The 24,406-nt window shown below is 43.0% G+C and overlaps 1 protein-coding gene across 3 annotated transcripts in view; it reads left to right on the forward strand.

The window, feature by feature from the left end:
* LOC136878704 (cyclic GMP-AMP synthase-like receptor) overlaps positions 1-24,406 on the forward strand; it is a 134,392-nt gene that overhangs the window by 72,140 nt on the left and 37,846 nt on the right. For all 3 annotated transcript variants that reach the window (XM_068228906.1, XM_068228907.1, XM_067152133.2), the window contains exon 6: positions 2,483-2,677. In XM_068228906.1, the coding sequence (XP_068085007.1) occupies positions 2,483-2,677 (195 nt within the window). The remainder of the gene's footprint in view (positions 1-2,482; positions 2,678-24,406) is intronic.

The following is a 24,406-nucleotide window of genomic DNA, read 5'->3' on the forward strand; positions in this document are numbered from 1 at the left end:
GACTCCGGACCACACTAGTTGTATTGTGATATGTAAGTTGTACCCAGCTTACATAGGCTTCCGGGACTTCATGACTATGAAGAGCTTACCAGATGAGGTCATGTGGGACTCGGTCGAATGCTTTTTCTAGGTCCAGAAATGCCACGTGTACACTCTTCCACCTCTCCCTATGTTTTTCCATCAATAGATGTGTGGCATGGATGGCATCGATGGTGCTGCAGCCCTTGACAAATCCACACTGGTTGGGTGTTACTGTAACAATGTTTCTGAGCCTGCTGTCTAGCACTCATTCGAATATCTTCAGTGTATGGCAGAGAAGTCGAATGGGGCGGTATGTTGAGCAGACACCCACGTCTCCTTTACCCTTCCAGATTGGAACTGTCCTGCTGGTTGTCCACGCACAGGGAAGTTTGTTCTCGATGATGATCCGGTTGAAGAGTGTGGCAAGGAATTCTGTTTCTGCAGCAGGCTTGCCAAGCATTTTCCAGATTTCTACTGGTATGTAATATGGGCCAGTTGCTTTTCCATTCTTCAACTTATTTATGGCAATCATTACTTCCTCTGCCATAATCAAAGGCACGAGTCCATAAAAGGGATCAGAACTTGCAATTGGTGGATGATCAAATTCTTTGTTGCTGATATCTGCAAAATAGTCTGACCATCGTTGAAGGATAGCTTGTTGGTCTTGTAGTAATTTGTTGTCAGCTCCCTTCAAGTACATGGTATATCCAATGTCTTTGGTAGAACAGTTATGGGACTTTGCAAGGCGATAAACATTATTTTCTCCTGCTGGTGTGTCAAGTTGGTCGTACAGATCCTGGTGACAACAATCTTCTGTAGCAGCCACTGCTCTTTTCGCTGCTGATTTGAGCACTTTATATCTCTGAAGGTCAGTATCCAGGAGTGTCTTCCACCAAGCCTTAAAGGCTACATTTTTCTCCTTGATAGATTGTTCTACTTCATCATCCCACCACCAGGTCTGTATACATTGGTATTTTTGCCTGCGTTTTGTTTTTCCCAGAGTTACTGTTGCTGCCTGATGTAGCTGTTTTGCAACAACTTCCCACATGTCCTCAACTGACTGGTCAGGCTTCACTAAGAAGTTGGTTAAAGCTGTCTTCATTTCGTTCTTGTGGACATTCATTTCCACCACTTGATACGCTCAGATCCAGTTTTAAGTGTCTTAGGACGTTTGACAGTTTTCCGAATATTCAGAACAAGCAAATGGTTTTGGGGGACAATGCTGATATAAGGGATCACTCTGGTATCCATTACCATCTTCAGATCTTGTTGTCACCGAGCTCGATAGCTACAGTCGCTTAAGTGCGGCCAGTATCCGGTATTCGGGAGATAGTGGGTTCGAACCCTACTGTTGGCAGCCCTGAAGATGGTTTGCCGTGGCTTCCCATTTTCACACCAGTCAAATGCTGGGGCTGTACCTTAATTAAGCCCATGGCTGCTTCCTTCCCAGTCCTAGCCCATTCCTGTCCCATCATCGTCATAAGACCTATCTGTGTCGGTGTGATGTAAAGGAAATAGCAAAAAAAAAAAATCTTGTTGTTGAACCATCTGAGTGTCATGACCTCCACTGGTATATGTAGTTAGATATGTTATCCTTTTCTTGAAATATGTGCTGGTCACAATTACATCATGAGGTCACAACTAGGTCATGAATAAATAAATAAATATATAAAATCATTATAAACTGGGTCTAACCATTGTCGCCATCAATTATAACATGTTTTTAGAAATTGTTTACTAGCCATAAAGCCGGCCCCGCGGTGTTGAGGTAGCACACCTGCCTCTCACCCAGAGACCCCGGGTTTAATTCCCAGCCAGGTCAGGGATTTTTACCTGAATCTGAAGGCTGGTTCAAGGTCCACTCAGCCTACGTGATTACAATTGAGGAGCCATCTGGCGGTGAGATGGCGGCCCCGGTCTAGAAAACCAAGAATAATAGCCGAGAGGATTCGTCGTGCTGACCACATGACACCTCATAATCTGCAGGCCTTCGGGCTGAGCAGCAGTCGCTTAGTAGGCCATGGTCCTTTGGGGTTGTTGCACCGTGAGGTTGGGGATGGTTACTACCCATAAATTTTAACCAAAATAGACATAGCTAAATTATTAAACCCCCCTCCCCTTGCAATTTTCTATGTTTTTCAAAGGTTTAACTTCAAAAAATTTAATATGTTAGAGATTATTTTAAGGTTCATATGGAATAGTATGTCTCTGTACTATTATGAATTTTTTACCTAAACCAAACAGTGTAACTGATGACTTTTAGTCCATCTAAACGAAACATGTAACTTACTACTTGTAAATTAAATTTGCCAAAGGCAAAATTAAAAATATAGATTAGGTGGAACAATTTCTCTGCTTAATTTATTGATTGATTTATTTATTTATGGATACGGACCATGAAGTGGATGGTTTGCAAACAAACACTCTTTTAAAGTGCAGTAATCATTGCACATTATTTCAGATTTTACGTTCGATATCAGGACCTGCTGTTACGCTCAAGATTAAGCAGACCTTTGAAGAAGGAGAAGGAAAAGAAGAAGAAGATGGCGAGTTGGTAGAATTCTCTGTAGATCTTGTTCCTGTGTTTGTGTTCAGCAGGAATGAGTGGCCACGGAATATGCGTCAACCAAATGATGTTACCTCTCCTGAGTCACAGGTAAGATACCATATCTCCTTCTTTATTTCCCGTTTCCAATCTTCTGGATTAGGTGAAATATCTTCCCCAATTTACTCTAGTTCAGTCTTCTGGGCCTGACCAAGCAAGTGGCCATGAGGTTTGGAGTGCTGTGAGCTTGCATTTGGGAGATAGTGGGTTTGAACCCTACTGTCAGCAGCCCTGAAGATGGTTTTCCATGGTTTCCCATTTCCACACCAGGCAAATACTGGATCTGTACCTTAATTAAGACCATGGTCACTTCCTTTACACTCCTAGCCCTTTCCTATCCCATCCTCACCATAAAACCTATCTGTGTTGGTGCAATGTAAAGCAAACTGTTAAAAAAAAAATTAGTAATTCTGGGTCAGATTGTGAATCAAGGACTTCCACAGTTTTCTATCTCTCCACCACTCCCTTCCTTCCTCCAATATTTCTTCTACTTTTCTATATATTCCCCTTCACCATATCTGTCCACCACTTTCCAGGCCTTCTCTGTTCCCTTCTGTTGTGTATGAAAACAAACACTTGTACAAACATGAACTTAATTTTATTGATTCACCATTTTCCAAGTATTCATTCACTTTAAATTGCACTGAAACTAAAGGTTCTTGCTAGTGACCATGAACATTTTTTTTTTAATAACTATGTACATTATTTACAAAATGATGCTTATTAATGGGAATGATACAAACTTCTCGAACTGATCATTCAAGGGAAGATTGATGGGAAAAGATCTGTGGGAAGACAGAGAAATTCCTGGCTGAAAGACTTGCGGCGGTTGTATGGACATACGTCGATAGAAATCTTCCGTGCTGCTGTTTCGCGTGTAATCATAATCAATTGGATTACCAACCTTCGAAGGGAGACGGCATCATAAAAAGAAGAAGTGGGAATGACCGTTGTCAGTTCCTGAGTGTGCTTTAAGTCACAATAATATTCTCGTTACCAGAATACAAATATTAAGGGAAGCCCTATCTTAAAGCACATGAAGTCAAGAGTAAGGAATTCAGTCCTTCTGTACAATGTATAATGGGACATAGAATATGTCATGAGAATGCTGAAAGCAAAGAAGACTACAGTGAGAGGGAGAAAGGGAATGGCTCCTTGCGAGGTTTCGCTTGCGCGTGCAGAGGTGAAACCTCACGACCTGTGTCAGTCCACCTGTCCAGACCACATTTCCAAATAGGGGGTACCGTACGTGGTTGGAGTATGATGTAGACAGGTTGGCGTACGGCAATGTTTTACAGTTCATCCTGCATGTCAATTTATACTGAAAACTGGCATGACATCATTATCCAGTGTTGCATTCTGCCGTGTTGCCTGAATATGTAGGTGCATGGTGCACAGTTCGATAAGGGCACCACAACACCTTCCTTGTATTATTTTCTCTGTAAATACTCCCTTTGGAACTCTATTCTCTTCCATTCTCATTATGTGACCACATCATTTCAGCACACTCATTTCTGTCTTGTCTTGCAGTTTAGGGAATACAATTCTCTCTCCGATTTCAATGTTTCTGATCTTATTCCTTCACGTCTTCCTAATTATTCCTTTAAGAAATTTTATCTCAGCTGCTTGGATTATGCTTTCATCATGTTTTGTTGTTGTCTGTCTGCCCGCTGCATATATCAAAATTGGTGTGTAATACAATGAGGTCAGAATTTTCTTGCATTTCTCTGGGATGTCCCAGTTCTACACTTTACCTCTCACACATTGGTAAAAACCATTGGCTTTCTTACTTTGTGCTGCCATACCGAAATGAGCAGACACAAGTAAGTGGTATCAGAGCTGGTGGTTGTTGTTATTGATACCGTCTGCTCATAGCTACCTGAAGGTTAGTTGGATCCCTCTTTCTTTCTATCTGTTCCCTGTACGGTATTAAATTGTTGTAGTGTTAAAAGAAAAAAAAATGGAGTAAAGAATTGTTAAATATTTTGTGAAAAGGAGTGCATCTATCTTGTTTTAATATTTAAATTATTTGTTCATGTACCTTCACCATGGCACAAGCGGTATTATAACCTCATATGTTGCGGAAGGCTGAATTAATATATGAGCTGATAATAAGAGATGCTGAACCTGCTGGTACTGCTGCGAAGTGTGCATCCCTCCTGTCTTCCTATGTTCAGGTGCCCATTAACCTTCTACCATTGAAAAACGACAATATTGGTGAGTCTTTGAAAACCATTAAATCAAGCTTACAGGAAATTAAAATTTTGATGAATGAATTCATGGAGCAGTGTCCTACTAAAGCACAGATCACTAGGCTGAAGGCTAGGGTATACCACTACTCAGGTCGTATTCAGGATCTATTGTCGATTAAACCTGAAGCTGAGTTTATTAGTGAATGTGCTCAGTTACTGACTCTTTCCTCTAGCATCTCTGCAGACTTAGATTGTATGATTGCCAGTAGAGAAATAGAAAACCTGTCTATTAATGAAAGGGGAAACTGCTCTAATTCTATGTCTCATGGTAACTCTAACCCTGTTGTGTCATTTCCCAGTAATCATCAGAACCAATGTTGTGTAGCTACACCAGTTTTAGAAGGTCTTTTGTCTCAGTTAAGTGCAACCCCTGTCATAACTCCCTAAGAGAACTGTTTCACGGAGTCAGGAATTTCTCTGTAAACTCAATAGCGGAATATATTAGATTCTTAAGATTTTTGGTAGAAATTACTGAATTATGAAGTGTATACTCCATCAGTGATCTGGGAATTTTTCGGGCTCTGTTCCCACATTGTGAAGGAATTTTAAAATGGGAAATTTCTGAAGCTATCTCACAGAATCTGGAGAAAAATGATTTCCATGAATTAGTCCTTTCTAAATTCATCCCTTCCCTAGCTCTCCAAGGCTTAATTCCACAACATTGTTTCTAGACCTAATACCTTCTTAGTTATATACTTGATCTCAGATTTTTCTGTAAGGTTTTTAAGGTCTTTGTACCCGAGGAAGAGATGGTTGCTCGGATTTTGAAGGGAATATCACCATCCTATTGGTCGTACCTTTCGTTAACTATCTGCTTCTTGTGGTCTTCTGTGTGTTTGGTGTAGCTTCTAGAAATTATGTCCCTATTTCGAACGTTTAAATATCTTCTTCTTCTTCTTAAGATTAGATATATAATTGGGTTTCTCCTTGTATTTTAAATTTAAACCTTCTAAAAGGTCTTGCATTATTTTTAGTTTGTTACATCAAACCATTTCACAGCATATGTAGTTCAGTTGCTAACATATTTTTATTATTAATATTATTATCGGCAGCAGGCACCTTTGAACTGTAATGCAATGTCTAATTGACAGTAAACTATGTTAAAGGTGGTTTAACTACCATGTGAGTTTCCGCAATTGTTTTAGAATTTTGGTTAGACCCCATATTTAATATTACATTTTTGTTCCCCTTTTCTTATATTTTAATCTAACTTGTAATTTTTGAGTTATGGGATCTAACTGTTTCTCTTTTGTTAATCTTGTGCAAACTTCCTATTGTTTTGACTTGTTTCGGGATACGTTGTACCATCCTTGTTTGTTCGTAGCTATGGTGATGGTGTTGATTACTATTGTTAATTGAACTGGTTGGCATGACAATCAATCAATCAATCAATCAATCAATCAATCAATCAATCAATCAATCAATCAATCAATCAATCAATCAATCAATCAATCATTATATTACTGATCTGTATTTAGGGCAGTCGCCCAGGTGGCAGATTCCCTATCTGTTGTTTTCCTAGCCTATTCTATGATTACAAAGAAATTGGAAATGTATTGAAGATCTCCCTTGGTAAGTTATTCCAATCCCTAACTCCTCTTCCTATAAATGAATATTTGCACCAATTTTCCCTCTTGAAATCCAGATTTATCTTCATATTGTGATCTTTCCTACTTTTAAAGACACCACTCAAACTTATTCGTCTACTAATGTCATTCCATGCCATCTCTCCACTGACAACTCAGAACATACCACTTAGTCGAGCAGCTCATCTCCCAATTCTTCCCAGCCCAAACTTTGCAGAACAAATAGAACTGCTTTTCTTTGGATTTTTTCCAGTTCTTGAATCAAGTAATCCTGGTGAGGGTCCCATACACTGGAACCATACTCTAGTTGGGGGTCTTACCAGAGACTTACATGCCCTCTCCTTTACATCCTTACTACAACCCCTAAATATCTTCATAACCATGTGCAGAGATCTGCACCCTTTATTTACAATCGCATTTACGTGATTACCCCAATGAAGATATTTCCACCGAGCTCAATAGCTGCAGTTGCTTAAGTGCGGCCAGTATCCAGTATTCGGGAGATAGTTGGTTCGAACCCCACTGTCGGCAGCCCTGAAGATGGTTTTTTGTGGTTTCCCATTTTCACACCAGGCAAATGCTGGGGCTGTACCTTAATTAAGGCCACAGCTGCTTCCTTCTCAGTCCTAGCTCTTTCCAGTCCCATCATCGCCGTAAGACCTATCTGTGTCGGTGCGACGTAAAGCCAATAGAAAAAAAAATCTTTTCTTATATTAACACCAAGGTACTGACAATGATCCTCAAAAGGAACTTTTACCCCACCAATGCAGTAATTAAAACTGAGAGGACTTTTCCTATTTGTGAAACTCACTGACTGATTTTTCTGTAAAGATTTTAATCTTGGTGCAGTATTTATGCTGATTCTTCCCTTTTAAGTTATGTTTGTGCATTTTCTTATCTCATTCATGCTAATATCTTACTCCTTTTGCATGTGTTAAAGTAACCGAGGTAAATTCAATCTTGTGGATGATGAGCATGATATGGCTTGCGGAAGCTCCATGGAAAGTAGTCAATACAAATGAAGTGTAACTAAAAGCTAAAAGAAGAAACCTATCATTTGGGTGTGTAATTCTGTTTGAATAAGGAATCAATCAATCAATCAATACTGATCTGCATTTAGGGCAGTCACCCAGGTGGCAGATTCCCTATCTGTTGCTTTCCTAGCCTTTTCCTACATGATTTCAAAGAAATTGGAAATTTATTGAACATCTACCTTAGTAAGTTATTCCAATCCCTAGCTCCCCTTCCTATAAATGAATATTTGCCCCAGTTTGTCCTCTTGAATTCCAACTTTATCTTCATATTGTGATCTTTCCTACTTTTATAAACGCCATTCAAACTTATTCGTCTACTAATGTCATTCCACGCCATCTCTCCGCTGACAGCTGGGAACATACCACTTAAATGGAAATTCTAAGTTCCCATGAAGGGAATTAGATTCTTTTCCACCAATAGAGCATATCAAAAATCAGATCAAAAATTAGATGGATGGCTTTTCCGGCGTTTGCTCTATTAACCAGCGTTTCGTCTTAGGTCTGACACTAGACTCTTCAGAGTGGGATGTGTCAGACCCTACCCACTGACGCTGGGGTGTATGCAGGTGAACTTATCAGAAGCTTATTTATGAAGCACAGTCTGATAACTGCATACGGGAGATAAAACTCCACGTCACTTTTACTACTTATTGTTTTACCCTCTGGCCGAAGAGCTGCTTTGTTCAGCTGATGGCCCGCCTCCCCTTTGGGAGGAATCAAATGACGTCATGGATGATGATGATGATGTTCACCTGCATACACCCCAGCGTCAGTGGGTAGGGTCTGACACATCCCACGCTGAAGAGTCTAGTGTCAGACCTAAGACGAAACGCTGGTTAATAGTAGGGTTGGGCTGCGAAGAGTCGAGACTGCTACCTCTGGAACCGACACTCTCGACTCCAGTGTCGACTCCACTGATGCACTAACGCCATCTAACAACTATTGTCGGAACTGTTTGGAATTTTTTTTTTTTTTTTGCTAGGGGCTTTACGTCGCACCGACACAGATAGGTCTTATGGCGACGATGGGACAAGAAAGGCCTAGGAGTTGGAAGGAAGCGGCCGTGGCCTTAATTAAGGTACAGCCCCAGCATTTGCCTGGTCTGAAAATGGGAAACCACGGAAAACCATTTTCAGGGCTGCCGATAGTGGGATTCGAACCTACTATCTCCCGGATGCAAGCTCACAGCCGCGCGCCTCTACGCGCACGGGTGCTTGGAATTATAGTTCCCTGTTCCTCCCTTGGTAACTTGTGATACGATGAATACAAGATGATTATTAGCCAGCAAACATGAAATATTGTTTCGGGATTTTATCATCGTTAGTGTTAATGTTGTAGGTCTATTTTAGCGACGATGATAATGATGACGATAATAGTAGTGGTAATTATAATCTGACAGTATACTTTTACATAATCGCCAATATTGGCTTAAACGAGTTCAGCTCCACAGTGTAGGGGTCAACGCGTCCGCCTGACACGCGGTAGTCCCGGGTTCGATTCTCGCCCGGGTTAGATTTTTAATTGTAAATGATTAATACCCCTGGCCTAGGGCATAAAACAGAAAAAAAGAAGCGAGTACTTACAGTATGATTTTACAACAAATATTTTACCATACATTGTGCGTCATGATAGCCGCCTCCGCAGTCTAGGGAGGCCCCGGGATCGATTCCGGCCAGGTCAGGGATTTTTACCTCTATCTCAGGTTTTGTGATAACGGTGAGATAGGGACCGGGTCTAGAAAGCCAAGAATAACGGTCGAGAGGATTCGTCGTGCTGAACACACGTCCCCTCGTAATATACTGGCCTTCGAGCTGGGCAGAGGTCACTTGGTAGGCCAAGGCCTACCAGGGCTGTCGCGAAAAGGGCCTTTTGGGTATACTACTACTAATAATAATATATTCTGACAGAATAATCTTCAATAATCGCCAACGTGAACTTATACATAATACAAACAAATTTCATGTACTAATGGAATATTACAACACGTTTCAACATTATTTTTTTTATAATATTAATAATGTATTATGACAGAATCGTAAGTAATCCCCAATATGAAATTCAATTACATAATAACAAAACACCGGCGAACGTATTACGTATGACAACAATTTCTTATCAGTTAATGCTTATAATAATAATAATAATAATCATCATCATCAGCAGCAGCATCATCATCTGTTTACCCTCCAGGTTCGGTTTTTCCCTCGGACTTAGCGAGGGATCCCACCTCTACCGCCTCAAGGGCAGTGTTCTGGAGCTTCAGACTCTTGTTCGGGGGATACAACTGGGGAGTATGACCAGTACCTCGCCCAGGCGGCCTCACCTGCTATGCTGAACAGGGGCCTTGTGGAGGGATGGGAAGATTGGAAGGGAGAGACAAGGAAGAGGGAAGGAAGCGGCCGTGGCTTTAAGTTAGGTACCATCCCGGCATTCGCCTGGAGGAGAAGTGGGAAACCACGGAAAACCACTTCCAGGATGGCTGAGGTGGGAATCGAACCCACCTCTACTCAGTTGACCTCCCGAGGCTGAGTGGACTCCGTTCCAGCCCTCATACCACTTTTCACATTTTCGTGGCAGAGCCGGGAATCGAACCCGGGCCTCCGGGGGTGGCAGCTAATCACGCTAACCACTACACCACAGAGGCGGACAATAATAATAATAATAATAATAATTGTTACGGACTTTTCCGTGGTAGGTAGAGGTGAAAGAAGGTGCGGGTGTGAATGGGTTTCAAGCTACGAAATTATAGTGCAATGTAAAATTAATTTAAAATTTAACAAGGTTATATTTCCTTTTCGAAAACAAAGAAATAACAAGCATGGCAGGTACAAAGTAGCAATTCAAAAGGGGTTAGTTACAATACAATATTTACAGAATTTGGGCTTCGCGCCCTGACTTCACAATGCTTGGGCAATCAGCTCAGTTTTACCCCAAACACCAGTTTTAACAGAGGGGGAGAAAACCCCATTCATACCTAGGAGCCCTTGCTCCAAATTACACGGAAAAACCTCCATGAGGTATACAACCCAGAATTTTCAAAAGAGCCACTCACTCTCAAAATTTAAGCCTCTCCCAGGCCACACCAAACTCCACCTTCGAGTTGTCCTCAACGGACATAAACACAGGGGTAGAATACCCAATCTACTGAGGTCTATTAAAAGAAAAGCAGGTTAATTAAATGACCTCTAAAATAACAATTTGAGAGGAGGCGAACTTGCACTCCTAATACACTTTGATTAAGACCTACTTGGCACTAGGCCGTTAATACAAGGGCTAATCCCATGCTAAAGAGGTGACTTAAGAAAAGAACAATTTGTTTTACATTAACGAAAAATAGGTTGGGAAAATAAGTTCACCTCAAGACAATGTGAGTGGGAGCTCGAGAGGGTTAGCACTCTCTATCCCAATATGTCGTTTTAAAAGAGAATATATGAAAGGAGTAGTTACATTTTAGGAAAAGGTTACATGGCTGAACGCTTAGAACCCGCCCCGAAAGTTAAACTGCTGAGCTAGCAAAGAAAGAAGTTATTAATCGGCCATTACCTTGTGTTGAACGGCTGGAGAAGAAAGAGGCGCTTCCCGCCCCCTGCTATGTACTTAACACACTGAAAGATGGAACAGAAGTGGCCGAGAGACCCAAAAATCAGCAGTTTAAATACTCTCGCGGAAGTTTCTAGGCGTTAGGGGAAAGAAAACACCCTCCCACAAACTCTTTATTGGATAGGACCCCGCAACAGATTCAAGTTGGGGGAAGATACATCTGATTGGATAGAAATTAATTGAAGAAATTCGGGATTGGATACATTCATAACAAGGGGAAGAAAGGGGTAAATATTGCCAACTTAAACAATGATAGAAAAAAAATTTAACAAAGACCAAACTCTTGAAATTAAATTTTCTCCAAAAAAATAGTTCTTTGACTCCGCACTAGGTTGCACTATTGTAGATCTTCAGTAGTGTCCTCTAGAAGAGAAAGTTCACACTTCTTACTTCAAGCGAAACAAAAACACATCAAAAGTGACACAGTTCTAAAACTCAAAATTTTCCACGTGGTGACATCTTCTGAGAAGGTAGAGAATTAATAGCGTAGATAAAGTTCAGAGTTCCTCCAGCAGAGGAGTTTCAAAAGGCGCACATTTTAAATTGGCGGCGTGTTGGTGTACCACCCGGTACAGACCTCCCCCCCCAAAAGTTCCACCAGGGGTGACACATGAAATTGTTTGAAAACAAAGTCCAAGTTTTGATGTTGATATTAAAATAAATTGCAGAAGTATTTGAGAAATTCTTAATTCAGTTCCAAAATTTTTGTTGTAATTGGTAACGTAAGGTTTTTATGTTTGTAGAAGGCGAATTTCTGAAGATAATCTTCTAAAATGTGATGAAAAATTTTGCAATGTCCACCAAATTTGTTGTTGAATTCCCAAGTGTAGTCATCTCTTATAGTGACTGTCCATGTAGTTGATGTAGGCTAAGTTGGATGGCCAGACCGGCCGTTGCAGCTTGCGTCCAAAGGAGGCCGCTCGGACCCCTCAAGTACCCTGAGATACCGCTCGCCCGCACTATGAGGGGAGCAGAGGTGTTGAAGTACGCAGCGCCCGCGGTGAACATATACAGGCTGCGGGCAAGTAGCAGGTTGTGCGCCGCACATCAGCCTTGGCCGGGAGGAGAGCTCCGGCTCGCCGTGCACATGTCGTCCTCGCTGGAGAGGAGGGGGCCCATCCCCCTCCCCAGTTGCTGCACGGCGCTGCGCGGCTGCGGGGGCACTGAAACATAAAAACTCGGCGGCAGAATGGTGTTGGACCATCATGTTTCTTTGAGGGCACAGGCTTGGTGAGGAGGTTGAGGGGTCAGCGGCGTGCAGATATCCATGGCATTTACTCAAATTAAGCCACAGTGTGTATTAAGCAGGAGACGGGAGCGTGGTAATGGCCGAGGCAAAGACAGAATGGCAGTTTAACGGATCGGGGAAGGTTTTACAAGAGGATTACATATAAGACCAAAATATTATAGAAGGGGCAGAAAGCCTTAAAAGTTGAACTCAAAAAAAAAATATAACCTTCATATTCCTTTCAAATTATATGAAGCAAGTTGACACAAAATTTACACTGGTTTCACCTGTGACAGGTGAACCCTAAATATCCTCTCGGTGGCTGGATTGCTTACTAACAACGTAACTGGCGTAAGAAAATCAAGAATGATACAAGGCCCATGAAATCTGGGGGCAAGCTTGCCCGCGGGAACAAAATTCTTGACCATCACCTGGTCACCTACCTTCAAAGGGGTGGGTCTCCGTCCACGATCATACCTTTCCCTAACCTTTTCATGAGACACTTTAAGATTGGCTTTAGCCTTCTTCCAAAGATCTTTAATGTTATCCGGATCTATTGTCTCGGGTAGAATGTCATTCAGAGACCAGAGGTTAGAGAGCGGCGAGTTGGGAACAAACTTGAACATCAAAGAAGCTGGAGTAAACTTGTGTGATTCATGAACCGCCGAATTCAAAGCAAAAGCTATCCAATGCAGGGACGTGTCCCACCTGGAATGATCTTCATGATGATAGGCAATCAGTGCAGACCTGAGATTACGGTTAACCCGTTCAGCCAGAGATGGTTGAGGGTAATAAGCCGAAGTAGTTACATGAGAGATGGACAAGTCAAAACAGAATTTTCGAAATAAATTAGATGTAAAAGCCTTAGCATTATCAGATACAATATATTGGCACGGACCAAAAGAAGCAAAAAAAGAATTTAAGCAAGTAATGGTAGACTGAGCGGTAGCCAGCTTAGTCGGAAATAACCAGGAAAATCTGGTAAAACCATCTACACATACAAAGATGAATTTGTTGGCATTTCCCTTCGACTGGGGGAAGGGTCCTACATAATCAATATACAGGCGTTCCATGGGGCGCGATGCTTGATGCGAAGACAAGAGGCCTACCTTGGTGGACATGGTGGGTTTACTAATCAAACAGGATTTACAAGCCTTTACTAGTTCACGGATTTCACCGTCCATACCTTTCCAGATGAACATTTCACGAATCTTTTCACGGGTTTTAAAGATTCCAAGATGCCCTCCTAATGGGGTCTCATGATAATACTTGAAGATCATAGGTACAAGAACCGCTGGAACAACAACCTTCATCATCTTGTCCTGCCTCGAAGGGCAACATAAAACACCATTCCTCAGAACATAAGGGACAACATGTTCCCCAGAAGAAAGGGTTTCCATTATCGGAGCCAGCGTCGGATCTTCACGTTGGTATTTCTCAATGTCCCTAAAAAGCATGGGAGCATCTGTTAAGATGGCATTAACACCAGATAGCATGGACTCGGGGGGTGATGAACTGTCGACCTGTTCATGGTTCTCGACGTCGTCTGAAAACATACGGCTGAGTCCATCGGCAACAACATTTTCGGTACCTCTAATATGCCTGACATCAAATTGGAAGGCAGAAATACGGATGGCCCAACGGGCTATACGACCAGTACGACGCGGCCTACCTAAGACCCAGCTTAGGGCTTGATTATCTGTTTCCAGGTCGAATTTGACATGTTCCAGATAGAGACGGAACTTTTCTAAGGCAAATAAGACTGCCAACCCTTCGAGCTCATAGATGGAATACTTGGCTTCTTGAGCCGATAGAGTCCTAGATGCATAGGCGATGGGTCGCCTCCCTAGTTCAGTCTCTTGAAGAAGGACTGCAGCTACAGCTGACGATGACGCGTCCGTTTGAACGATGAATTTCTTTGAGAAATCAGGCATAGCAAGGACAGGGGCATTACAGAGAGCTAATTTCAGATCTTCAAAAGCGGCTTGTTGAGAAGGTCCCCACTCAAATTTGATGCCTTTCCTACGAAGAAGGTTTAAGGGCGCCGCTCTATTAGCAAAGTTAGGAATGAACTTTCTGAAGAAATTCACCATACCAATGAACCTGGCGATACCTTTAATGTCCTTGGGAGGTTTAAAATCACGGATGGCCTGTGTTCTAGAATGATCGACTGCTACCCCATCGGGTGACACAATATGCCCTAGGAATGACATAGAGGGCTTAGCAAAGGCAACCTTGGACAACTTAACAGTTAACCCAGCCTTACGAAGGCGATCGAGAACTTCTCGCAGATGATCTAGATGTTCTTCAAAAGTCTCTGAAAATACGACGACATCATCTAAGTAGTGATATAAGTACTCGAATTTGATGTCGGAGAAGACCCTATCTAGTAGCCTAGTGAGTACAGCTGCTCCGGTGGGGAGCCCGAAAGGCACGCGGTTGTATTCGTATAAATTCCAGTCCGTAGCAAACGCTGTAAGATGTTTAGACTCTTCGGCAAGGGGAATTTGATTATAGGCCTGATTCAAGTCCAAGATGGTGAAGAACTTGGCCTTACGAAACCATGAAAAACAAGAATGAAGGTCAGGAAGGGGCACAGATTGCAACACCACCTTCCGGTTGAGAGCCCTGTAATCAATGACAGGCCTGAAGCCTCCTTGGGGTTTCGGGACTAGAAAAATAGGCGATGAATACGCCGACTTAGAGGGCCTAATAATACCATCCTTCAACATCTGGTCGATAATTTCTTTCAGAGCCTTCATTTTAGGTGGAGATAGCCTATAAGGTGGAAAACGGACAGGAATCGAATCCGTGACCTCAATTTTGTATTCAATAAGGTCAGTAACACCAAGAGTATCAGAGAACACCTCGGGAAACGACTGACACAGTTTGCGAATACTATCAGCCTGCTCCTCAGGTAGATGTCTAAGGTCTAACAACATCTCATCCTGGGTAGGCGAAATAGAAGAACATGACACAGAATTACACTTTAATAGAGGGATTTTACAATTAGAAGCAAATTTGAATGTGCACGACCTAGACTGGAGATCGAGCACAAGACCAGTGTGAGAAATAAAGTCCGCTCCCAATATAATGGGGCTAGACAATTGCTTGGCCACAAACAATTTAATTTTCCATGTAAATTTAAAAATACGAATTTTGACCAGTACGGAACCTAGAATTTCTAATGGAGATGAATTAGCCGAAACATATTGAATAGGAGATGAGACGTAGTCAGGTAGTTTACAAACAGCTTTCAATTTAGAATACCATACAGCCGAAATAATCGAACAAACACTGCCTGAATCTAAGAGAGCTGTTATAGGCTCGTTATTTAACTCAATCTTAAGAAAAGGAACAGGTGCGGGGGTATCCGCCGCAATCCTAAGGCACTCTTTGGGGCATTCAAAAGATGTATTCGAAGACTTATCGTTCCCTGAATTCTCGACCTTTTTGCCAGGGGCTGAGCCTTGGGAAGCAGAATTAGTTGACTCAGCCGCAGCCACTAGTCACTTTTGATTATTGGCATAGATGGAATTTGCACCAGAAGTTGAGCAGGAGGGGGTGCTATTTGAGTTCGGACAATTCTTGGCAATATGTGAGAAAGCCCCACATTTAAAACAGCCTTGTGATGACCCGGCTCCATTCCTTGTCCCACTTGACTTGATCAGCGGACACTTGTTGCGCAGATGGTCAGGCGACCCGCAAGCATAACATTTACGGGGATTGACTGGTCGGCGAGGTGGCGGCCGAGTGTTACTAAAGGAAGGCGGGGGTTCTTTCGCGACACGCAAAGAATCGGCGTATCTAACTCCTTCCGCTGAGACGGCCAATGCTTCAAGTTCAGAGAAGGTTTGCGGACACGCCGCGAAACACAAGTATGATCTATAAGATGGTGAAATGCCTTCTACAATAGCCTGTACAATCTGATCTTCAGGAAAATGAAGGGCAAACACTCTAGTGTAAAACTTAATGTCCTGTATGAAATCAGCCAAGTTTTCGTCCAAGCGCTGTACACGATAATAGTACTTCTGAATAAGGGAGGACCTGGCCCTAGCAGGGATGAAGTTAGCTAGCAAATGGGCATGGAAATCCTCAATAGATGATTGCTCGGCAATGGCTCTTACGATTTTATCAGAGAGAATACCAATAGCATACGGATAGATAATTTGCAAGATTTGACATGGAGAAAGAGAAAAAACAAGGGCATGATCCTGAAATTCCACTAGAAATCTTAAAAATGAAATTACGTCACTGGTGGTATTAACGGAAAACTTAGAGATACCTCTGAGCAACATTGCCAATGGATGAGGCAAGCTGCTGAATCCGGGTGACATAGTGGGTAAAGGTTTAAGTGGCAAGGAAGTTAATTCAGAACGGATGTTACTCAGCGATGCACGGCGTTCAGACTCGTTGTCCAATGGAGCAGGGATAGTTTGAGCAGCAACGGTTATTCTATTAACTTCTCCCTTGGGAGGCGCTTCCTCACTACCTGCATTTACTATGGTGGGTTGATCAGATTTGGGAGGAACTTCCCCAGTTAACAATTGAGTGACCTTACTAGATAATTCGGAAATATTTTCCAGGAGCGTACTAGCTTCCTTCCTCTGAACATCATTCAGTTTTAGAGACAACAGATCGTTAACCCTATTCGAAAAATGATATAGCCTGCCTTGCACACGCTTAATTTGATTAGGAGACGGATCATTTTCATCAAAAAAACTAACTACAGAAGCTAGCCCAGTAATATTCTCCGTGATCGTGGAAAGAGAGTCGTCAATTTCTTTCTCTCCCAAATTGGGGATGGAAATGGGCAAATCAAGGGACTCTCTAAGCTTGTTAGTGTCTATTGCAACCGTGCCTCCAGATTGCACATTTCTGATAGTTAATTCATAGATCAACTCCTCCTTACGCAAATAGTTAAGAAGGAGAACATCACGAAGGCCGGGCATGATGACAGACCAATTTTGAAAAGGTCAAAAAATTCCAGCAACTGAGAAAATGGTTAGAGTTCGGATCAAAACAATGTGTAGCCGTCAAAAGGGGCTAAATTGAGACCCATTCAACCACGCTCTGCTACCATCTGTTACGGACTTTTCCGTGGTAGGTAGAGGTGAAAGAAGGTGCGGGTGTGAATGGGTTTCAAGCTACGAAATTATAGTGCAATGTAAAATTAATTTAAAATTTAACAAGGTTATATTTCCTTTTCGAAAACAAAGAAATAACAAGCATGGCAGGTACAAAGTAGCAATTCAAAAGGGGTTAGTTACAATACAATATTTACAGAATTTGGGCTTCGCGCCCTGACTTCACAATGCTTGGGCAATCAGCTCAGTTTTACCCCAAACACCAGTTTTAACAGAGGGGGAGAAAACCCCATTCATACCTAGGAGCCCTTGCTCCAAATTACACGGAAAAACCTCCATGAGTTATACAACCCAGAATTTTCAAAAGAGCCACTCGCTCTCAAAATTTAAGCCTCTCCCAGGCCACACCAAACTCCACCTTCGAGTTGTCCTCAACGGACATAAACACAGGGGTAGAATACCCAATCTACTGAGGTCTATTAAAAGAAAAGCAGGTTAATTAAATGACCTCTAAAATAACAATTTGAGAGGAGGCGAACTTGCACTCCTAATACACTTTGATTAAGACCTACTTGGCACTAGGCCGTTAATACAAGGGCTAATCCCATGCTAAAGAGGTGACTTAAGAAAGGAACAATTTGTTTTACATTAACGAAAAATAGGTTGGGAAAATAAGTTCACCTCAAGACAATGTGAGTGGGAGCTCGAGAGGGTTAGCACTCTCTATCCCAATATGTCGTTTTAAAAGAGAATATATGAAAGGAGTAGTTACATTTTAGGAAAAGGTTACATGGCTGAACGCTTAGAACCCGCCCCGAAAGTTAAACTGCTGAGCTAGCAAAGAAAGAAGTTATTAATCGGCCATTACCTTGTGTTGAACGGCTGGAGAAGAAAGAGGCGCTTCCCGCCCCCTGCTATGTACTTAACACACTGAAAGATGGAACAGAAGTGGCCGAGAGACCCAAAAATCAGCAGTTTAAATACTCTCGCGGAAGTTTCTAGGCGTTAGGGGAAAGAAAACACCCTCCCACAAACTCTTTATTGGATAGGACCCCACAACAGATTCAAGTTGGGGGAAGATACATCTGATTGGATAGAAATTAATTGAAGAAATTCGGGATTGGATACATTCATAACAAGGGGAAGAAAGGGGTAAATATTGCCAACTTAAACAATGATAGAAAAAAAATTTAACAAAGACCAAACTCTTGAAATTAAATTTTCTCCAAAAAAATAGTTCTTTGACTCCGCACTAGGTTGCACTATTGTAGATCTTCAGTAGTGTCCTCTAGAAGAGAAAGTTCACACTTCTTACTTCAAGCGAAACAAAAACACATCAAAAGTGACACAGTTCTAAAACTCAAAATTTTCCACGTGGTGACATCTTCTGAGAAGGTAGAGAATTAATAGCGTAGATAAAGTTCAGAGTTCCTCCAGCAGAGGAGTTTCAAAAGGCGCACATTTTAAATTGGCGGCGTGGAGGTGTACCACCCGGTACAATAATAATAACAATAATAATAATAATAATAATAATGCACCAAGACCTAACGTGGTCCTTGAATTATAATGAAAACCGACAACCTGTTTTCCAGTCAGTGAATGAAGTCCCCATCCTGCGGCGAGGATAGGAATTGTACCGGCTGCCGAGGCCTGTCGCACTCCTCTGGGGAATTGATGAATGACTGACAGATGAAATGAAATGATGTTGGGGAGTGTTGCTAGAATAAAAGATAACAGGGAAAACCGGAGTACCTGGAGAAAAAAAAAAGTCTCACGCGGTGTGACCGGGATTTGAACCACGGCATCCAGCGGTGCGAGGCCAACGCGCTGCCGCCTGAGCCACGAAGCCTTTTCATGGATAGATCTATGTTCAAATTATGTTAGAGGATTTACCCATATTAGATTTGTTTTCATCGTTCATGTGCAATTCATAATGATTTACCATCGATATCTGTTTATCCATTTCCTGATTACGACAAATAAAGACGTGAAATTAAATGTCCGTGGTCTGCTATGCCGATACTTTCTGACTTGACACGTGTCAACTACACCATTATGCTCATCGTCTTCGTTAACAATATCGTACTTCACTCTACAGTACTCTTAAAAAAACCTAATGGGCAAATGAGCAGCAACATGTATGATTTTTCACGTTATTTTCCGCGCCTCGACACGCAAGCGGCCCCGGAGTGAGAGTCAAGTTCGCTTGGAGTCGTGAGGCTTCATGCGAAGCGACCGCGCGGCCCCGCAATGCGCATCAGGGTAACTTGGAGTCGAGAGGCTTCATGCGAACCGAGACCGGTGTTCGGAGTCGATGGAGTCGACGCTTTCGATTCCAGGCTTCAGTCGCGCTCATCCCTAGTTAATAGAGCAAACGCCGGAAAAGCCATCCATCTAATTTTTGATCTGATTTTTGATATGCTCTATTGGTGGAAAAGAATCTAATTCCCTTCATGGGAACTAAGAATTTCCATTTGGAATTGCTAGGCGGGCATTAATTCCATTGTGGACTTTTATCTACCGTATGCAGTTATCAGACTGTGCTTCATAAATAAGCTTCTGATAAGTTCACCTGCTCTCTCACTCAACTCGTTCTACGCCCGTCCACTTCTTTTTGCGGCTGGGTGGCGTTCTTCTCTGCGCATCCTCAGCCGACCCACACAAGCAAAATTGGGTTGACGCCTAGTTGGTTGTCGCCTCCCCACTATGGCCTCTTCCTGTCTCGTCAAGAACGTGGACTCTGCCTACTCTCCCGAGGCGATCCGACAATGGCTATGTCACTCTGGGGTCGCTGTTCGAGTGGTTCTCCGCCTTCAAGATGCTTCCTCTGGCCAGCCCTCACCGGATGTCGTGGTCTTCTTCCACGACCCTCAACTGGCCTACTTTGCCGTCGTCCGTGGTGACCTTCAACTCTTTGGCCGCGCGTATCAAGCTCTTCCTACCCCAGACCATATCTTGTGCCAGTTGGCCTCCGATCCTGACTTCCCTATCGCTGTCCCGGCTCCCTCCCGTCCTCCTCCCGTTCCCCCTCTCACACCACCGCTGTCCACCACCACTACCACCATTGTCACTACTTCTGTTCGTCTCTCCCCGTCTCCTTCCACTGCCACTCTTACCTTCAGTCATCCCTCTCCCATCATGTCTACCCCCCCCCCCTCTTCCCGCGCTACGACCGTTCCGAGTCCCTCCCTGCCTCCTCCGGAGCTTATGGATACCGCCACCCCTGCCCAGCTGGCCTCTGCCACTGCGTCTGCTGAACCTGCGCCTGCTCCCCTATCTCCGTCGTTCAGCTGTGTTCTTCGTGGCGTTGATCCTGCGATTGCCGAAAGCGACCTTTTGCACGATCTTCACCAAGCAGGGGTTCCGGTACGGCGTGTCTTCCGCATCCTCAACGCTCAAGGCCCGACGTTTATGGTTCGCCTTCAGCTGCCCACCACCGAGGACGTCCACCGCTTGCTGACTGATGGCGTTCATCTTCACCGGCGGACCTATCGTGTGGAGCCTTCTCGTTCCCCTCCCCGCACTGACCGCTCTCCATCCCACCCCCCCCCCCCTCTCTCGCTCACTCGCGCCCCGCCCACCCGCCGCCCCCATCCGGCCTCCCGCCTCTCTCTATCCTGGAAATTCTCCGTCTCCTTGCCACTTCCATCACTAACATCACCACCAATCTCTATTATCTCCTTCTCCAATCCTACCCGTGTCCTTCTCCCTATACCTTCCCCGCCACCGCCCTCCCCGGCCCCCCACAACCAATGTAACTGCTGTAGCACCTCTTCACTTTAACGTTCTTTTTCTGTAATGCGCGCCCGAGGTACATTACTCTTAATAAAGTTCTCCTCTCTTTTTCCTCTCGTGTTCGCGGGGGTTTGCCTGTGCGGGGTTCTTTGGGGGGCTTCGCCCTGGGTCCCGGCTTGTTGTGATGGTGCCCTTGCGCCAGTCTATTTCTCTCACTTTTTCCTTTTTTGGTGTGTACGACACACGCCTCGGCTTTTCCGTTCACCTTCTCCATTCTTTTCCTGCTCTATGGCCCAAGAGCTCCATGGTTGAGCTGATGGCCCGCCCCTCATCGCTGGGGGGAATGAAATAACTTCTTGACGACGACGACGTTCACCTGCATACACCCCAGCGTCAGTGGGTAGGGTCTGACACATCCCACTCTGAAGAGTCTAGTGTCAGACCTAAGACGAAACGCTGGTTAATAGAGCAAACGCGGGGAAAGCCATCCATCTAACATACCACTTAAGTTGAGCAGCTCTTCTTCTTTCTCTCAGTTCTTCCCAACCCAAACATTGCAACATTTTTGTAACGCTACTCTTTTGTCGGAAATCACCCAGAACAAATCAAGCTGCTTTTCTTTGGATTTTTTCCAGTTCTTGAATCAGGTAATCATGGTGAGGGTCCCATACACTGGAACCATACTCTAGTTGGGGTCTTACCAGAGACTTATATGCACTCTCCTTTACATCCTTACTACAACCCCTAAACACCCTCATAACCATGTGCAGAGATCGGTACCCTTTATTTACAATCTCATTTATGTGATTACCCCAATGAAGATCTTTCCTTATATTAACACCTAGATACTTATGATCTCCAAAAGGAACTTTCACCCCATCAATGCAGTAATTAAAACTGAGAGGACTTTTCCTATTTGTGAAACTCACAACCTGACTTTTAACCCCGTTTATCAACATACCATTGCCTGCTGTCCATCTCACAACATTTTCGAGGTCACGTTGCAGTTGCTCACAATCTTGTAACGTATTTATCACTCTATAGAGAATAACATCATCCGCAAAAAGCCTTACCTCCGATTCCACTCCTTTACTCATATCACTTATATATATAAGAAAACATAAAGGTCCAATAATACTGCCTTGAGGAATTCCCCTCTTAATTATTGCAGGGTCAGATAAAGCTTTGCCTACTCTAATTCTCTGAGATCTATTTTCTAGAAATATAGCAACCCATTCAGTCACTCTTTTGTCTAGTCCAATTGCACTCATTTTTGCCAGTAGTCTCCCATGATCCACCCTATCAAATGCTTTGGACAGGTCAATCGCGATACAGTCCATTTGACCTCCAGAATCCAAGATATCTGCTATATCTTGCTGGAATCCTACAAGTTGAGCTTCAGTGGAATAACCCTTCCTAAAACCGAATTGCCTTCTATCGAACCAGTTATTAATTTCACAAACATGTCTAATATAATCAGAAAGAATGCCTTCCCAAAGCTTACATACAATGCATGTCAAACTTACTGGCCTGTAATTTTCAGCTTTATGTCTATCACCCTTTCCTTTATACACAGGGGCTACTATAGCAACTCTCCATTCATCTGGTATAGCTCCTCTGACCAAACGATAATCAAATAAGTACTTCAGATATGGTACTATATCCCAACCCATTGTCTTTAGTATATCCCCAGAAATCTGATCAATTCCAGCAGCTTTTCTAGTTTTCAACTTTTGTATCTTATTGTAAATGTCATTGTTATCATACGTAAATTTTATTACTTCTTTGGCCTTAGTCTCCTCCTCTATCTCGACATTATCCTTGTAACCAACAATCTTTACATACTGCTGACTGAATACTTCTGCCTTTTGAAGATCCTCACATACACACTCCCCTTGTTCATTAATTATTCCTGGAATGTCCTTCTTGGAACCTGTTTCTGCCTTAAAATACCTATACATATCCTTCCATTTTTCACTAAAATTCATATGACTGCCAATTATGCTTGCCATCATGTTATCCTTAGCTGCCTTCTTTGCTAGATTCAATTTTCTAGTAAGTTCCTTCAATTTCTCCTTACTTCCACAGCCTTTTCTAACTCTATTTCTTTCCAGTCTGCACCTCCTTCTTAGTCTCTTTCCGACTCGTTGGCTGAACGGTCAGCGTACTGGCCTTCGGTTCAGAGGGTCCCGGGTTCGATTCCCGGCCGGGTCGGGGATTTTAACCTTAATTGGTTAATTCCAATGGCACGGGGGCTGGGTGTGTGTGCTGTCTTCATCATCATTTCATCCTCATCACGACGCGCAGGTCACCTACGGGTGTCAAATAGAAAGACCTGCACCTGGCGAGCCGAACCCGTCTGGGATATCCCGGCACTAAAAGCCATACGACATTTCATTTACCGTTCTCCACCGATCATAGCTACGTTTTAGAAACTGCCTCATGCCTGCTTTATCAGCCATATGGTACTGCCTAACAGTCCTACTTTTAAGACCTTCCTTTCTATCACATTTATTTTTAACTACCACAAAAACAGCTTCATGATCACTAATACCATCTATTACTTCAGTTTTCCTATAGAGCTCATCTGGTTTTATCAGCACCACATCCAGGATAATTTTCCCTCTGGTTGATTCCATCACTTTCTGAATCAGCTGTCCTTCCCATAATAACTTATTTGCCATTTGTTGGTCATGTTTCCTGTCGTTCGCATTTCCTTCCCAATTGACATCTGGCAAATTCAGATCTCCCGCTACAATCACATTTCTTTCCATGTCGTTTCCCACATAGCTGACTATCCTATCAAATAATTCCGAATCCGCGTCAGTGCTACCCTTTCCCGATCTGTACACTCCAAATATATCAAGTTGCCTATTATCTTTAGAAATGAGCCTTACACCTAGAATTTCATGTGTCTCATCTTTAACTTTTTCGTAGCTTACAAATTCTTTTTTCACCAGAATGAACACTCCCCCTCCCACCCTTCCTATCCTATCTCTACGATACACACTCCAGTGCCGTGAGAAAATTTCTGCATCCATTATATCATTTCTCAGCCATGATTCAACTCCTATTACAATATCTGGTAAATATATATATCTATTAAATTACTTAATTCTATTCCTTTCCTTACAATACTTCTACAGTTCAACACTAACAATTTTATGTCATCCCTACTTGATTTCCAGTTCCCTGTTCCCTTATCACCGCTCCCTAGGCCATCCCGTTTCCCTGAATGTACCTCCCTATTACCCTTCC

The sequence above is a fragment of the Anabrus simplex genome, chromosome 8, assembly GCF_040414725.1.
Source record: "Anabrus simplex isolate iqAnaSimp1 chromosome 8, ASM4041472v1, whole genome shotgun sequence".
NCBI lineage: Eukaryota > Metazoa > Arthropoda > Insecta > Orthoptera > Tettigoniidae > Anabrus > Anabrus simplex.